Source organism: Tamandua tetradactyla, chromosome 8, assembly GCF_023851605.1.
Source record: "Tamandua tetradactyla isolate mTamTet1 chromosome 8, mTamTet1.pri, whole genome shotgun sequence".
Taxonomy (NCBI): Eukaryota; Metazoa; Chordata; class Mammalia; order Pilosa; family Myrmecophagidae; genus Tamandua; species Tamandua tetradactyla.
In genome coordinates this window covers 110,554,205-110,572,428 of record NC_135334.1, presented here as the reverse complement: position 1 = coordinate 110,572,428, position 18,224 = coordinate 110,554,205, and the positions used below count along the sequence as shown (strand labels likewise).

General features: G+C 46.8%; 1 protein-coding gene and 1 pseudogene across 2 annotated transcripts in view; one reads left to right on the top strand and one right to left on the bottom strand.

Annotated features, from left to right (window-relative positions):
* ABTB2 (ankyrin repeat and BTB domain containing 2) overlaps nucleotides 1-18,224 on the top strand; it is a 177,149-nt gene that overhangs the window by 113,385 nt on the left and 45,540 nt on the right. Inside the window, exons 1-2 of one of the 2 annotated variants that reach the window (XM_077114378.1) lie at nucleotides 12,659-13,832; nucleotides 14,399-14,545. Coding sequence is in view for 1 of the 2 variants with exons in the window: in XM_077114377.1 (XP_076970492.1) it covers nucleotides 14,399-14,545 (147 nt within the window). In the remaining variant the exon portion in view is untranslated. Of the gene's footprint in view, nucleotides 1-12,658; nucleotides 13,833-14,398; nucleotides 14,546-18,224 lie in introns of those variants that run through there. The other variant, XM_077114377.1, reaches the window with a different exon arrangement.
* LOC143643954 (DNA repair nuclease/redox regulator APEX1 pseudogene) lies at nucleotides 8,005-9,093 on the bottom strand (annotated as a pseudogene).

Below are 18,224 nucleotides of genomic sequence, written 5' to 3'. Positions count from 1 at the left end.
AATCAGAATAACCTGTGAGTGGGTGGCGCTTAACAGACACTCACCTAGCAACAGCAAATGATCTGTCTGGAAGATTCCCCCCTGAAGGGTAGCTTCCAGCCCTCCTGCCTGAGCTAACTAAGGGCTTGTATCATCATTGCACCCCCCAAACCCTTTTGGAACTTGGCCAGAACTGCTCTGTTTCCTTGCAGAACCTGAAGGACATTTCCACAAGCCAGTGGAATGGACAGTGTGCTCCAAGGAATAATTTAATACCTGCTATATGGAGACATGGGGGCCTTGGAGTAGGGAAAAGCCTTTATTGTTATACTTCTTGTTATTTCATCTGAATAAAGGGTTCTACAGATTTTGATTTTTTTTTCATTGAAAACTCCTGATTTATAGAAACAGTCTTGTAGCAGAGAATTACTTTATGTGCAAGTCACAGAAAACCTGGCCAAAAGGGGTTTATTTTTATCCCGTAACAAGAAGTTCAGGGACAGGCAGTTCCTAGTGTTGTTGGTTGTTCAGTGATAACAGTCGGAGACATGGGCCCTTTCTGTCTTCTGCTCTGTCATCCCTAGTGTGCTGGCTCTCGCTGCGCTCTTGTCCCCTCATGCAGGCCCTTTGCTCTTGCACCGTGGAAACGTGCTCCGGCTTGTGCAACAGGTGGCCTGCATCCTGGTTGTATAATGGCTGCTGCTGTGCCTTCTTCAGAGAATAGGTCATGTTCAAGGCCAACCCCCTTTGACCAGGAAAAGCAACATTTTATAGAAACCCTCAAGTCTGGAATGTACATGTCCTTGGCCAGAGCCATGTGGTGTGGCTGTCCGGAAACCTGGGACGGTGTCCCCAGGGGCTCACATTATGTAGACATTTCTAACAGGATTGGGGTCCTGTTAGCCAGGAAAAGGAGGAGTGGTGTCAGATAGGTCACTGAGAAGCTCATCACAGTTTCACGCTTCTGTTGACGGTTTTCTAACATCTTTGCAGGAGAGATCAGGGTGCCCCCAAGATCCCAGGAGCGACACATTGAGGTTTGAGAGCTATACCCATCCCAGGAATGAAAAGTGCCTCAGGAATCTTCTTTCTGCAAATGAGTTTCCTTTCCTATACCTCCTCCACCTCCTTCATCCCACTCTCGTGTTGTGTAACGTTGCTCTGTGATGAGAGGACACCAGGGAGTGTTTGCTCCTTATGATGTCTGTGAAATGCCTTCGGCGTTCTTTGAGTCCAGGGGGCTCTCTGAAACGTCCTGGTACCCTTCCTCCCTTGCTGATGGTGACAGCACGTAAGCAGAAGGCCTCTTTCCAGACTCTCCTTCTGCACATCCGGGAACTGCCACAGCTCTGTCCTCTAACATTTATCACGGTGCATTTTAATGATTTGTCTACTTTTTTTTCCCTCTTTTAGAGCAGAGACCTGGGTCTTAATCACCTCTGGATCCCCACACCAAGCTCTGTTATTAATAGGCATGTGATGAATACTTGAATAAGCAAGTGAACGATAAGAATAGCACAGTGCTAAAATTTCCCTAGCCTTTCGGCTCTTATACCAAACTTGAAGCCTTCAGAGGGTCATGTATGGTTTCTGGGTTCCCAGAGACTTCGCGGGCCTTGAAGAATATATTCTCTGTATATATGTGGTTGCCTGTGAGCTACCCTCTCTCTGTGTGTCAGGTGGGCGGTGTATGAACTGTGCACGAGTTAGGAAGGAAATGACATTGCCTTTGGGGTCTAGTGTCCCGGCAGACTCAGCATCAGGGTTCGCCTGCATTGTAAACAGGCCAACAGAAATTCTCCCGTTCTTTGCAGGTTGCCTTTCTGACCCATCCAAATGAGAATTACTACTCCTTAAAGCTTATCCAGGACCATCACGAAATGGGCTCAAAAATGATCCTTTCTTGAATTTTCATTCCAGAAAATATAAATCTGCTACCATTACTTTTGGCATTTAAATGCTTACTGCAAAAACTAAAAGAAGTGGACAGCTCTGTTGAAATAAGAACCCAAGCAGTGGCCTAGGTGGAATTTGGAGTGTGAATTCCATGGCAAACTGCATGCTTTCGGCCAGCAGTGAGGCACGCTGATCTAGAGGCCACCATCTCACCCCTTTTCTACACTGCTGCCCAGTTTATCTGTTGAAAATGGGGTATGGCCCCTGTCGCTCAGGGGCTTAAAACCCTTCAGGGCATGCTGTTGCCCTCAGGACAGAGTCCAAGCTCCAAGGGCTCCATGATTGGTGCCCGCCACCCTCGTCCCTCCCCCTGGCAGCCTGTCACACGCCACTCACCACACTGAGCTACCCCTCACAGGCCTGCTAAGGGGCCCAGGATTAGGGCAGGGGTCCACAAACCTCCAGGCCAAATCTAACCTGCCACCTGCTTTTGTGCAACTGCAGGCTAAAAATGAATTTTACATTTTTTAAATGGTTGAAAAAAATAGAAAGTGATACCTGAAAACTATATGAAATTCTCATTTCAGTGTCCATAAAATTTCATTGGAACACAGCCATAGCCCTTTGTTTACCTATTGTGTACTCATACTACACTGGCAGAGTTGGGTAGTTGTGACAGGGACTGAATGATCTGCAAAACCAAAAACATGCACTTCACAGAAATTTTGCTGGCCCCTGGATTAGTGGTGGCACCAAGGATGGATGCAGGGAAGGTAGTGATCTTCATTAGTCATGCCCACCCCTGCCCCGAGCTACTCAAAATAAACACACAGTCAAAGTACAGATAATTTGCTAGCTATGCAAACACAACTTCAAGACAGTACCCATTGGGCCCCTCTTCAGTCTATCCTTCCTTTAAACCTGTCCTTTATGAGATTTGGCACAGGTGGTTTTCTCTGCCTGAAAGATCCATTCAGTTCTTCCACCAGCCTGCTTTCTGCTCATCTTTTGGGTTTCAGCTGAGATGTCCCTTCCTCCAGGAAGCCTTCCCTGACCCACCAAGTCCTGGTACTTTTGGAGACCCTTCTTCTGGGTTTCCTCATGTGAACTTTTTGTAGGTCTTTTCTCACAATATTGACTGGTCATGGTAAGGGTCCCCCAGACCACTCCTAGGTTTGATGATTCTCTAGAGGGATTTGCAGGACTCAGTGTATAGTCTAGTTATACCTGTGCCTATGATTTGTTCTAGTCAAAGGATATAAAGCAAATCAGGAAAGGGGAAAGGCAGGTGGGGAGACATCTGGGGGAAACCAGTTGCAAGCTTCCAAGAGTCTTCTCCCACCAGAGTCACACAGGACACGCATAATTACTCCAGCCACAAGTACCGACCATATGTGTGAAATGTGTACACCAGGGAAGCTCACCTGAGCCTAGGATCCAGGTTTTTATTGGGATCAGTAATATAGGCACCTTCTACCAAGCATGCACCAAAATTCCATACTTTCAGAAGAAAAGCAGCTGTTCAATAGAAACCACATTGTACAAGAAACCACATTGTACCACATTGTACAAGGAGTCTAGGCACAGTGAGCCACTTTTGTCAGGGAATGGCAAGGGAACCCTCCCGAAATCCAGATTCCCCAACACCAACCAAGGGCCTGCCTTGCAAACAGCCTTTCTAGGGATATCAGTCTCGGGCCTGCTGTGTTCTCTCTTCTGCAGACCTCAGGAAGGTGGGTGTGCCGTGCTTCAGTAGACTGCAAACCTTGTGTGGGTAGGGACCTTGTCTTGTTCATTTTCTATCCCCAGACCATAGCTGCTTCTGGCACTTTACTGGATAATAGTCATTGAATAAATGACCCAGCTGTGGTGAGTAAAACATGATTATTGATAAGCGTGGAACACAGTGGCATTTTAAAAAATGACAGTGATAGAGTAGCTTGTGGGTGGTCCCTCCCTCCTGATGGTGAGCAGAGCTTTAATAGAGCTTCTGATGGCCTTATCCCAAAGCCACTAGTCCTGGGAACCATTGAGGCCATAAGAGTATTATTTGCTACATGCTTGTTATATGTTAGGCAGTTTGCTAATACTTATTTACATAACCTCTTTTACTCATAAATAATCCTATGAATTAGGCCTATTGCACTGATGAGCAAAATGATGCTCAGAGAAGTTAAGTAGCTAGTCCAAGGTCTCACAGCTAGTAAGTAGTGAAACTGGGTCTTGAACCTGTCTCTGACTCAGTGCTGTTGAATCATCTGGGGAGTCTAATGGTTGAAGCCCTTGGGAATGGGACTCCAAGCCAATTGAAGCAGGTTATGTTTGCTAGATTGTAGTGTAGTAAATTTCTGGCTAATGCGCTCATGTTCTATTAATAAATACCTTGGCCAATAGCCCTGCACCTAGTTTGCATCTATTTTTCTTTTTTAAGCCCCTGAGGAGTGACTATATTTGTTATGGGTGCTCAGGGCTCCCTTTCTCCCTTTTTTCCTCTCTGTGTTGACACTTGGAGGAATGCCTCTCTTTCCTGCTGGCAGCCGTTGTTGCCTTATGTATTTGTCTGGGGCAGCTCAGGAAGTATTTGGGGCACAAGCTTTGCCTCCTCTCTCCGCCAGGGCTCCCTGCACCCTGACCCATGGCTGGCACGTCGAGGCTCCTGTCCTTGAGGGGTGATCCCAGCCGTGGGCGTGAGAATTTTCCCTGATCAGATCCCAGCATGCTGCAACCCGCACGGGCGGGCCGTGGTGGGCCCTGGCAGTGCAGGCCGCGGTGGGGCTGTGACCTCACAGGCACAGCGCAGTAGGTGCCCAGCAGGCTGTGACAGGAAGTGCCGTGGTGACTCAGCCCTGAGTCACCACACCTGAGCCAGGTACAGGGGTGGCTCACAGGGGCCCGATTCTCTGGAAGTGTCATGCAGGCAAGATCTTGTGTCCCAGTTAGCAATAGAGAAACATTTTTATGAGTTTCGTCCAAAAGATGTATACTTCTTACCTTTTTTTTTTTTAAAAAAGCAATATTTCTATAAAACAACCAGCTTTTCCTTTTATTTGCCTTTTTCGTTGCTGTTGTTTTGCCTCCATGAGTTCACAGTAGATTTTAAGTAATGGTTTTGTTGTGTACTGGAATATATGTGTTCATTATTTTAAATTTTAATCAGTAGAAAGTAGAATGAAGAATAATGAGGAAAAAAATAGCCTAAAATTCTCACCACATAGAAATAATCATCTTTTATGTTAACTGACTCCCATTCTGGGCTCTCAGGTAACTAGATAAAGTAGTATTTTTTTTTGACATTTACTTTTTTCTTTTCTTCTTTAAAAATTTAAGATAATTATTTTCTGCCACATTTGAAATTATGGATATTCCTTTGTTCAGAAAAAACATCATCTTCTCCTCATTCCTCTTAGTACATATCCCCCCACCCTCTTTTCCCTTATAACAACCATTTTTTACTATACAGTAAGTCATGTTTATTCTTAAACGTTTTGGAAGCATAGTAGTTCAAAAAGTTATTTTTATTCCCTATCATAGAGAGAAGCCCCTCTTACCTTAGAGGCTGTGTGCTTTGGTTGGGGAGACAGCCTATATTTAAGAGTGCTTACTCTATTCCTTCTCATCCTTAAGTTCTCCATTTTCTCTCTCTCTCTCTCTCTGCGTGTGTGTGTGTGCGTGTGCATCTGTATGTTGAATGTGTTGCTTTTATATCAAAGTGACACCATGTTGTCCTTGACTCATGGGAGTTAGTCTGTTCACCCATTTGAGTCAAGGACAGTATATAACAAAGAACCATTGCCGCGTTTTTTTTGTTTTTTAAGAAGTGGTAGGTCTGAGACACTTCCTGGGTCACTCAAGCTCTCGGTGTGTTACATCAATTCTTTGGAGAAAGGCCACCCAGAATCTCTTAAAAAGTATTATAAATAACAGGGAGATCTTTTTTCCACAAGCAAAACTCAGTAGTTCTGTCCTACACTGTCCAGTGTTGTGCCTTATTGCTGATTTTTCCAGAGTTCACCTTTAAGTTTAATTTCCTGAAATTGATCTGGTTGGTTCTGGCTTTATTTTACTCTCTTGTAAAGAGAGGAAATGGCAGTGAATAGACTGCATTTTATTAGATGTTTTGCTTCAAAAAAATCTTTCCAGTTTATCCTTTTACAGGCACCCAGTAGTTATCCTCGGGGTTTATATTTACTTTAATTGAATGAATCACCAAAATGCCAATGAGCCAGCATTCCTAGCAGGGAATCCAGGGGCAGCTCTGACTGCCTTGTTCAGGTGTCCAGGTTTTATGATGGCCCCTGTCTCCCCATGTAAATCTTCATCCTGAGAATTGGATGGGCCAGCCCTGAGGTTAGAGGTCAGGAGTCCTACTGCCAGATGGAGAGGACAGAGACCCCAATGCCAGCTCTTCGCAGGCCCCAGGCTGACAAGGATTGCAAAGAAAGATTTATTCCAGCCCAATATTCAGAGTGGGGTTTATTTTTACCACCCTCTTTTAGAAGAATTGGTGGTGCTACCTCTGAGCATGTTGTACTGCAGCACCTTTGATCTCACCCCGCCTTCCCTGGCTCACCGGGCAATCATAAATGTGCATTATTATTTTTCTGTCCAACGGGGAGGTCCTGGCCCCTGTGCCTGACTTACCACAAGATTACTTTAACCAGTGTTGTTCTGAAAGCTCAGCCGGAATGAGGAGGTGTTAACCAGAGCTGATGATTATTTGTTTTTAATTTCCTGATCTTTAAAGAAAAAAAGATGGGGGAAGGTGCAGTGCTAATCACAGTGATGACTGGTGAGGGAAGGATCCTGTCCCTGGGTATGAATGGGGAGAGGCTGGTGGGCTTCTCCCCGAACCTCCACCACAGCCCCCAGGAGAGAGACGGTGTGTGTGGCAATTACAAGTAGACTAAGTCAAAGAGGGTGGGTGTGACTCCCACCAAGTGGCCCAGTTAGCGTCCTTCATGGGTGAATGGTGCTGATCATAGCAACCCCTGCTAGGGTCTTTGGGTAGGTTCGTATGCATGGTAGCCCAGTCCCTGGTGTAGGGCAGTGTGCTGATTTGAAGCTGTTATGTACCTCAGAAAAGCCATGCTCTTTAAATCCTGATCCAATATTGTAGGGTGGGACCTCTTGATTAGGTTGTTTCCATGGAGATGTGACACACCCAATTGTGGGTAAGACCTTTTAATTAGATGAAGATGTGTCTTTGCCTATTTGAGGTGGGTCTTAGTTTACTTGGCATCTTTAAGAGAGCTCACAGAGAAAGAGATTCAGAGCTGTACAGACACAGGCCCCTGCAGATCAAGATAGAAGAAGCCCCAGTGCTAAGCAAGAACTCACAGAAATAGCCAGAACCTGAAGAGAAGAGATCTCGGACCCCAGCAGATGCTAAGCTAAGAGATGAAACCCAGAGTTTTGCCCTTGAACATCTAAGTGAAGGCCCACAGATGCTTAGAGAGGAAGCCACTGGAATCAGAAGTTGGAAGCAACAGAACCAAGAACAAGGACCAGCAGATGCCAACCACATGCGTCCATGTGACAGCCGTTCTTCAGAGTCAAGGACATTTTTAAGGTCTTAGAACTGTAAACTTGCAGCTTATTAAATCCCCTTTATAAAAGTTGATCCCTTTCTGGTATATTGCATTCTGGCAGCTTTAGCGAACTAGAACAGGCAGCTACTCAGTATATTGTGCCCATCCCCATTTATTACTAACCCATGGTTAAAACCTGCTTCCCAAACCCAATTTAGATACTTCCCACATACACACACAACTTCTCTCTCCCTGACACTCCATGGTTTCTTTTCAGTTGAACTTGTTGGGCCTCAAAACATAGTGTGTTCTATCTTAAGATGGATTCTGTCCAAGAATTGACTGAGCTTTTGATTATTTTTTTCTTTTGAAACTTTGGCTCTTTATTGTCTCATGGACCATGTCAAAGGAAATCATCAGTAACTCATTTAATGTTAAAAGAACACACACAAAACAAAAACCTTGGACTTAAAAGAATAAGATAGAAACCTAAATCTGTCAGTAGGAGCCTGGATGGAAGATTCTGATTATTTTTAGAAAGGAAGTACCGTGCAGATTTCTCTAGAGAGAAATAGTTTTAAAGAATTGCTAGTTTGGAGTCTCATTTCCCAGGCTGAGTGGTTTGGTGGGGAGGTGTCACAGTACTAGGAATAGAATGATCGCTACCTAGGAGGTTGGATTGGATCTTGCTGTCACACACAGTGCAGGTAACAGAGAGTGGGACAGCAAAAACTGACCCAGTGCCAGCCGGCAATCTTAGGTTGAACATTCATCCTGTAGGTCCACAAAATGTAAGCATAGGCAGTGTTGGGGGTAGAGGTGCTAGAAGCCGTAGCTGGTGGCACAGCCTGCAGCAAATCCCAAAGCCTTAGTACCTTTGGGGGTGAAGCCAGCATTTTTTTTGTTTCCCTTGGGAATCTCTTTGTGAGCCGTGTTGAGGTCCCCGCATGACTCAAGGGGCTTCCAAGAAGCTAAGTCCTTTAGGAACTTGCAGAAGGCTTCATCTCAGCGCCGTTATTCCAGTCACTCCACACCCCAGCCTGCATTTGGATGCAAAGATCGGTACCCGCAGAGATGCCTCACATTCGGCCACTATCACCCGGCCTTCTTAATTGCGTTCTTCTTCCTCTGTGCCGTAAAATGCTTTGAGCACCACTGGAGGAGGGTAGGTCCCATCACTGTACCCTTCATTGTCCGAAGCCGCTACCCAGTACTGATGGGATAATCCAGGTGAGTCTTGATTATTCAGACTCGTTTTCAGCAGGTTTTCTGTTCTCTGAACAGTTGTTCTGTCTGTGGCACAGGATATCTGGGGCTTCTTCTACCCAGCTTAAACCTTTCTTCTTAATCCAGGCTCAAAGCCCAGTCACATTCCAAGAGCAGCTCTTGATTGTGGCAGATTTGGCACTAGGTGAGGTTTTCCAACCTGGGGGGCTCCTACAGGACTGCCCCTCCCCTCGCCTGCTACCTCTTTTTTCCTTTTTCTTTGCTCCCCTCTTACTCTTCTTGGTCTTTGGCTCCATCTCGGGCTCTTCATCTTCTGCCACTGTTCCCTTTTACCCCCATACTTTTGGCTTCTCTGAAATGAAAGCCCTTCGCCACCTGTCCCACATCGCCCACCAAAGCAAAATTTTTACCGAGTTACCCAGACACAGACAATGGGGCGTGGGTGGGTAACTGGCGTGGTCATGTCGTCTCTTTGGATTATTTTTGATGAATCATTTTTCTGTGGATGGTTGGCACCTCATCAGTCAGCAAATTTCATTCCACTGGCAGATTTTTCCTCTTATCTCCTAAATCTTCCTCTTGCCTCAACATACCTCCCCCCTCCTCCCATATTTCTTTGGGCTTTTAAAATATCAAGAGAAAATCATTCAGTGAAGTTTTTTATTTTTTATTTTTTTAAGGATTTTCTGTCTTTAGACCCCCCAACTGGGGTCTCTCTCAAAAAAATTCACACTTCAACTTTTCAGCACTTTGTTCTAGTATGACTAATATACAACAACTGGCCAGTAAATGTACTATATATAAAATTTGAGATCAGAGAAGGGAAACACTTTTAAGAAATAAAAAGGTTGGATTATGTGGGCTATTTGGAAACTGTTCAGTGGAGTAATATAATTTTTATTTTCAAAAGCTTATGGATTGAACCTCACCCAAGCTTCCACTCCTAAGAAAACTGGCAGACGACGTTCTGCCAAGTTTCCTCTCACGGGCAGTAAAACAGCAATCCTCTGCATCCCAGCTTTAATTTCAGAGAAGCAGGGGATGGGTGGGGTCTTTCAAATGACCATCCCTAAGACTGGCAGCCAGTAGGTCCCGCTGGCCTCGGGGAGAAGGGTAGGGGCCAAACAGGGACTGCACACTCAGGCTCACACTCAGACCAGGCCCACGCGAATCGTTCTGCCCCAGAAAGAACATTTACAAGTCTGAGTAGAGCCCTGTTCGTGGATTGTTGAGGTTAGAGGAGAGTTATGTTGTAATTTTGATGGCTTGGATGAATAGTCAAAAAAGCTGTACTCTGTAAAATTATCCAGCTTTACATAGAACATCTTTACGTTTACAATTGTATGGGGTGGTAAAGAGGATTGTTGTTAGAGCTGCACGGAAATCATAGGAAGTCGTAATGACAAGGTCCGTTGGTTCTGCTGTTGACAGTTCAGAAGTTAAATGGTGGATGAGAAGGAGAAAAGCTGAAACACAGTTGGATTCCTGGCTGGCAGCCGGTGTGAAGGCGGGGTTCCCGTTCTGGGTTCCGCGTCCCCGTCTGACTCGATGGCGCCCTCTCTGGGCGTGGGTGGAGAATCAGCTGGGAAGGAAACGTTGCTTTTTCCCAGGCCTAGAGTTGAGCCACTGACCACGTGCCCGAGCACAGTTTAAGGGAGTGAGGATCAGGTGTGTGTCGGCCCCTTTATTCTTTCCTACTTCCATGGTTTCCAGGGAGTACTGGGAATTTTTCCAATTTACTGGTCAAATTATCTTCCCTAAATTTCAGAAGAAGGAAAGAAAAATATCTGTTCTTACTTGTGGGAAGAATTAGAGCTTTTTCACGAGGGCAGTGGGAAACCATCGCAGAGTACTAAGCCAACATAACGTAACTGAGTAAGGAGTGGCGTGGGGTGGGCATCAGACTGGGGGCAGGAGAAGGGTGAGGAGACCTTTGGGGTAGCCGGGGAGGTAGGATGGCGGCCTGAGCTGGGCTCATGGCAGTGGCAGACTCTTTTTTAGATGTTTAGGTAGTAAAAGCAGCTAAATGGCTGATTGGATGTGGGGAAGGAAAGGAGAGAGTTAAGGATGACTCAGGTCTTTCCCAGGATGACTAGATGCATTGGTGCTGGACTCGGGCTGGTGGGAGAAGCAGCAGTGGCTTTGGGGAATGAGATGATGAGTTCTCAGTTTCAGAGATTGGACAGTAGGAATGAGAAAAGTTGAGCTGTGGAAGAGTGTGGTTCTGTGTATAGATTGAGAAATGTGGTAACTTCACATACAGTCGGGGCACATTCAAGTGGATCATTATTTCAATAGAAATGCTGATAACGCAAACGTGCTTACTTCTTCATACTTAGTAATTCATTTCACAGTGATGCCTGTAGGTTTTCTTTGTAACTTGAGTTCCACAGGGATCAATTTCATTAACTAATAAAGGGAAACATTTCAGCATGCTTTCTCTTCTATCATGACAGAAATTATTACTAAGGATTTTACTAAATGGAAAAAAGAGAGAGAGAGAGAGAGAGAGAGAGAGAGATGGTCTCTCTTTCTCTCCCTTTTCTTTGCTTTTTTAGAAATTCCTTTCCAGTATGATCTTGCCCTGGGCCCATATTATGAAGTTGAGCTTTGTAGGAAAAAGAGTTGAGAGTTTAAAGTAAATGTTTTCCATCTCCAGTGAGAACTGCTGAGGAACCAGCTTATGCTGGAGAGGGAAAAATTTAGGGTTGAGATAAAGAAGGTTTAATTCTTAAGGAGCAGATGTAGAAGACAAGCTGTGGAATTGCATTCGGGAAGAGAGAAGGAGAGAGGCAGCCTTTGGTCTGTAGAGTTAGTACAAGACCTCCAAGGGTCCTTGGCAGGAGGTGCCTGGAGACCATTAAATGAAGACCATTTAAAAGGAAAGTCATATCTCTGGGTCTTACTTTGAATTTCCTTCTGTCAAGTCCCAGGCCCAGACGGAACCTCTTTTCTGGTATGTTCTGGGTGCTACTTAATTTGCTCGAGGAGAAGGTGGCCAGGGTTAGAACATCCTTTCATCTTAGCTGCTTGAGAATCAAAAGATTGACATTCTAACCCTGGTTCAGTTTCTGAAGTTCAGACAAGTCACCTAGCTTTCTTGGACCTTGGTTTTCTCATCTGTAAGATGGGTGAGAATCACACCTCATGGGGTCTTGAGGGATTAAATGTGATAGAGCATAAAGTTGTCAGAGTCCCTGGCACATAGTAAGCATTCAATAAAGGTCACCTGTGGCTGCTATTATGGTACCTTGCTGGAAGAATATGTTATTAGATATGAAAAGTCTGTGAAAAGCAAAGGGAACTATACAAAAGCAGTGATGCTATCAATTACTTTTATTAATAATAGGCTCATAATTACTTTTGCCATAGTATTGAGTGAAAGCCCCTTTGGGAGTAAAGACTGGAAAAGTGGGAACTATTATTAATGGAGCTGCCAGCTCCTATTACTAGATCCAATGCTATAATATTTCTCTCTGGGAATCCTTTGACAAATCAGCTGAATTTCCTATTCCCTGGCCCTAAGCCCTGCAAATCTGATCCACATGTCCCCAGTGTTGTTTCTGTAGTTAGTAGTGGAGAAAAGGGAGCTGAGCCTGCACTAGGCCTGCACCAGGCCCGGTGGGATGTTTAGAAACTCTCCCAGCTGTTCGGGCTGTCTGTGGGTTTTCGCTTGTAGCTGGGTGGTTTTCTCTTTTGTTTTCCTTATTTTACTGCTTAGAGCCAGCTCTTCCTGATGTGTTTCATTACTCAGCTGTCGGGCAGGGTTTCTGCTTTCAGGAACCGAGCCTCTGAGGTGGATGTGGGGGACCCAGTCGTGCCCTCCTCCTCCTCCCGCGGGAGTGAAGTTTTGAGGAAGTGCTTTGATACACTGCGCCGCATCAAAGTTGGCACTGGGAGTGTCGGGAGGGGCAGCACCACCCAAAGGGGCAAAGGGAAGTTAGGAGGGGGCCGTGCAGCATGTCTGGGGGCAGTGTACAGAGCACAGAGATGCAGTGGAGAAAGGCAGGGGGGCCTGGGTCAGGGGAAGGGCAGGCTAGCAGGCTACTACTGCTTGCTGGCCGAATCCACTCAGTGGTCGGAGAACACTGCTAGCATCTGGAAAGAGAACCGTGCAAGCCTCAGCCAGGGGTGTCTGTGGGTGAGATGGGCAGTAATGATACAGCAGTATCTCCATGTGCACAGTCATTCAAAAAGGATCCATCAGGAGTGAGTGACGGTGGTGTGTTCAGCAGACTCCAAACTCACAAAGGATTGGTTATGTGTCCGCGTTGTAGAGCCAGTCAGACCCATGCCCCAGTTCTTGCTGTGCCATTTCAGCAAGTTGTTCAAACTGTCCGAACATCCGTCCCCCCATGTCTGCAATGGGGGTAGCAGTGCCAACCTCATAGGGTCATTGAAATGAGAGATCGTAAACAAAGCCCAGGTTCCCAGCAGTGAAGTGACAACACTCATAGAGCAATGGCAGCCCCACTCTGGGCCAAGCATTCACACCTAACATCTCAGCTAGTCCTCACGGCCACCGTCTGAGCTGCGCATGTCCCTTCTCTCTAACACACACGGAAGTGAGGCACGGAGTGCTTAGGTAACTTGCTCACAATCACACCATTGGTTAAGGGCCAGAACCAGAATTTGACTGCAGCATTCTGGCTCTAGGCCCCTGTCATTTCTTCTCTGCCACCCCACCTACTGTCCTTAACTCCCTGGTGTTCAGTATAGGGGATTCCAGCCAGATTGGGCCACATCCCAGGGGCTCTCCAGTTATCTCAAGAAATTTCAACAGATTTTCCCCCAACATGATTGAATTCCCGTGGGTATTTTCTTTAATAAAAATCCACCTGGAGAGTTGGGAATTGGACAAAGTAGGCGTATCAAAGAAACAGCAGTTGCCAAAGGCTAGAAATCCCCGTTCTAGGCTCTGATTTTTAACTAAAATATCCATGGTCACATGCTTTTAAGAACCAACATGTAATTTTAAGCCAATCTGATTTTGCTTTTCTGGTGCTTTCTAAGAAGTCACGCAGTGAGTTGGAGAAATTTAGAAGTTGTGACCCTCTGGGACTGATGCTGACAGTTCTGCTCCTGTGCTGTTGAAGTGTTAATGAAAAACACTAATTGGACTTGGCCAGTGGCTGGGACATATCTCCTTCCTGGAGTGGAGAAGGCGGCATCCCTTTCTCTGTGGCTTGAAGAAGAAAAGGGGTCAGTGTAGGGAAGTGAAAGGACTCTGAGGGTGGCACTGCCCTGGGGGCTGGCAGGGTGGGCACCCACTCTGACTCAGCCGTCCTCTGTGCTCCATCCCCTGAGCTCCAGAACCCTGAGCTAGCACAGCCCCTGGGCCAAGTCAGGCATTCTGTAAATACACATCAAGAAAAGAAGTGAGTGAAAGAATGAGTTCTTGTATGCTGAGAACCATGCAAGCCTCAGCCAGGGGTGTCCCTGGGTAAGACAGGCAGTGACGATACAGCAGTATTGCCATTTGCACAGGTCATATGCTCACATGTGGCCCGTGAGCAGCTCCAAGAAAAGATGGTCTCTGCTTGTTTAAAACACACCCACAACTGGGCCCCTCCTCATTCTGGATCCCAGAGCACCATGTTCAGTAAAAAGCCCATTGTCCTCAAGGCACAGAAAAGTTTGCCTGCTGACCTCCCCCACCCTTCCCAAGAGAAGGGGGCACACCGCGGAGACCTGCCCACAGGGGCTCGTGGCCTGTGCGGGGCTTTCCCTCTTTCCGAGTGTGACCTGTCTGCCTCTTCTTCCCACAGGCGTCCTCTCCCTCCCCGCGTACTTCAGTCCCTACAACAGCGGCTCCCTGGGCCATGACGAGCAGGCCGATGCCTACGCTCAGCTGGAGCTGCGGACCCTGGAGCAGTCTCTCCTGGCCACCTGTGTGGGGAGCATCTCAGAGCTGAGTAAGGATGATATCCATGTCTGGACGGAGAGCAGGGCTCGCCTCCTGGTCTCCTCCTCCTCCACACTTCTTGCCTTCTCTGAAAGCTGGATCCTTCCAGGCCAGAGATGGCAGACACGTGGCCCCCAGACATGGTTGGTCGGGCCAGCATGTGGACTTAATTATACACGGATTTGAAGGTCTAATTTCTCTTGAAAAATCAAATGATCTCGCCACACTGTGCCCTCGTCCTGTATGGCAGTGGCTGGTGAGAGCTAAGCAGATGGCCTGCATTCCCCACTTTGCCACAGACCCTGTTACCTTATAGCTGCCTTGTTTCATTCATTTGCTTTACCTGCCTGACCCAGAAGCTCTGAATTTACAGCCTATATGAGCCAAGTCAGGAAATCACCCCTGAAACCTCAGTATAGAAAAAGGAAGATAAAAGCAGAACTGTTAAGGGTAATGGGTGTGGTTGGGTGACTCCTCATCCTCACGCTTGCCCCTCCATGCTACCCGGCCTCTGCCCCTGCCCCTGCCATGGCTTTGGGGCATCCCCAGGACCTCAGCACTCTAGGGAACTCAGTTGACCCTTTGGTCTGGGTCATGACCATTTGACAGCTGCTTCAAAAGAACGTAAGAACGAGGGAATCCCATGCGTCCCTGGCGTCTCCTTCTGTTACCCCATGTATTTGAGAATCACACTACACACTCTGCCCCCTTCATTGTCCCTGACTGTGTTGTGGGACCACCTGAGGAGGGGAGGACAGTGGCACATACCAGGGGTGTAGCTCAGGGCATGGAAATAGGTGGAGTTCCACTTTGCCTCCAGCCTTTTTCATTGGAAATTCTTGGGGTTTTCTGGTCCCTGAACAGTAAATAGCAATCTTTTCTGTTTCTTCTGGACACAGCGTCCTTCCTTCCTCTGTTCTTCCTCCCCCTGTCCAGGACAGGAAATGAAGTTGCCAAGTTCAGGGTCACAGAGCAGATCCTTAACAGGGCTGGGGGAGAAAGCGAGACTCCTGCTCTCTGTGCCCTGGTGGCTGCTCAGTAGTGTGTGGCCACCTGCCCCTCTGAGGGGCCCCATAGGAAGTGGGCTCGGGGTTTACCTTGTCCCCTGCTCCAGGCAAATGTCTTCTGGACAATGGGCTGAGGGCTCTTTGGCTCATGTACCTTCTGTGTCTCATGAACTCTCCTGTGTGGAGAACAGGAACAGACAGTATGCCTCTCAGTCCACCAAAGAACACCTTGGTTTGGTTCTTTCTTTTAACATTAATTGAGCACTTACTGTGTGCAAAGCATGAGGCGAGGCTCCTTATTCACATTATCTCATTTATTCCTCACAAATGAGTGTGTCTTGGTGAGGGAACTGAGGCTTAGAGGAGAAGAGTGATTTTCCCAAAGACCTGTGGCTGATAAGGATCAGCGCAGGGACTTGATGCCTGACAGGGCTGGCTGCAGTGGCCACACTCTGGGTTGCTTGGCAGCCCAGCCACCACCCTTGGCAGGTAAGGTCCCATCCTTTACCTTTTCTCTTGGCGGCCTCCATACCCATTACGGCCCATGGTCAGGCAGAGAGAGGAAGAGCAGCCTTCAGCACGGAAGGGCTGGTTATCCTGGCCTTACTGTGTGGCCCAGGGACCAAATCCTATTGGTTTGACCTTCTAAAACTCTCCACCTCTCCATGATTTTAGTTTGCCCTTTTGCCACCTGCACTGCCACCAACTCAGCCCAAGCCTGGCGATTTGAAACCTAAGTTGGATCATGCCAGTCCTCTGTGCCACAGCTCTCACCCGCAGTCAGCTCACTCAGTAAAATCCAAAATCCTCACCACAGCCTGAGTTTCCACAATGAGCTGGCTTCCTCACCTACCACTTTTCTCTTGTTGACCACTGGCCATGCCCCAGCCATCAGCCATACGCTCTTCCATGCCAGGCAGGGCCTCTGCACGATGCACTAGCCATTCTCTTTGCCTGGGAACAGTTTCCAGATTATTTGGGCCTTTACTTTAAGTCTCTGCCCACAAGTCATCTTCTCTGAGCTCTCTGTGTAAATGGGCAGCCACCCTCATTGCTCTGTCTCTTTTTATAGCTTTGATTTTATTCACAACACTTATCACTACTTGACATTTATTATATATTTACTTGTAAGTAGCTTATCATCTCTCTTCTCTGACTAGAATGTTAGCTTCATGAGAATGGAGACATCTGTTTTGTCTACTGCTGTATCCCCAAGTGCTGCCACAATACCTGGCATCTAGAGCAGTTCCTGAGCTGTGTGTGTGTGTGTGTGTGTAGGAATGATTTCTATCCCACCCAGTGTATATCTACTAAAACTCACCTGGGGGGGGGTCTCCGCCCTACTGGCCACTCCTTGGGCGGTGGGGACAGCATCCCTGTAGCACCTCTTCACAGACACATCAGGCCAGGTTGCCCTAGCTTCCTCTCTCTGAAACTAGAGTTTTGCTAATTTGTTGTGAAGGCAGGAGGAGATAGAGATGGAGGCAGATATTGCAGTTGTTCTTTCTGAGACTAACACACTTAATGAGGCTAGTGATACTTGGCACTGAGCTCTTTGTATCTAAAAGTTTACCCCAGATTTTCCATGCACTAACTCCCTGTGCCTTACCAAGCCCAGCCTGCTAGGTAGGGTAAGAAGTTTCATTCTTGTATCAGGTACAGCTACTCAGGGAGCTTGGGCATTTGCATTTTCTCTGCCCCTCTACCTGTGAATATTTAAAAGGGAGAGATTAAGAAATAAAGAAAGCAAAATATTTCTTTTTAAAGGCAGCCAGCTGTCATAGGCCTTATTTTGAAGACAGTGCTACATTCCAGACTTGTCTGATGTTTTCATTTGATAGCTCGTAATGAAGTTTGCAAAGTCCAGAGTGAAACCTGCAACACCTCCCATCAAGCCTTTCATTGTTAAGCAAGAGTGAGAGCTTATTTTTTTTATGCCCAGTGGGTGTCTCTGAGCCTCAGATTGAGGTTTCATCCTAGTTTAGGATCAACTGATTGTCAGGTACAAGGAAGGTTCGGAAGAAGCTCTGAGGATCCACCTGTGCTAAACCAAGAGCTTATTAAGGCATGGATTAGTACTTCTCAAAGCAGCAGGGTGAAGGAACAGGGGTCCTCTGCCCCCGCCCTCCCCCCCCCCCCCGCCACCACACGCACACAAAACACACACTCTATTGCAGACTCAACTTTTATAAAACACAATAAAATGTATTTCTAGAAGAGTGAAAGAAAAACATTTAAAATACAAGTCCATGTTTTATTATTAGATAGGTATCTGTCAACTTCCTGTGAAGTGTTTTTACAGCTCATTCTCCATTTCTGGACATGGGAACCAGTGAGAAACCGTTTGCAGAGCACACTGAAGTAGCAGTGGTGGCGTCATCGAGAACATGGTTTGGGACCCAAGTCCTGACTGATCCGCTCCTCAGTTATGCAGATGGAACAAATCACTTAAATCCTGTGAGCCTGTTTCCTCATCTGTAAAAAGGAAACACCTCCCTTTCATCCAAAGAGATTTTCTTTTCTATCTTTTTATGTCTCTCAGGGAGCCTAGAAAATAGAAGTTGAAGGGGGAAAATGGCCCCGGGAGAATACCCAGAGCAGGCTGCTTTCTTTGATGACAGACGGTTAGCTCCTGGATGTGTCTGGGATCCAGTTTGTCCACAGGCGTGTGTCTGTCTGGTC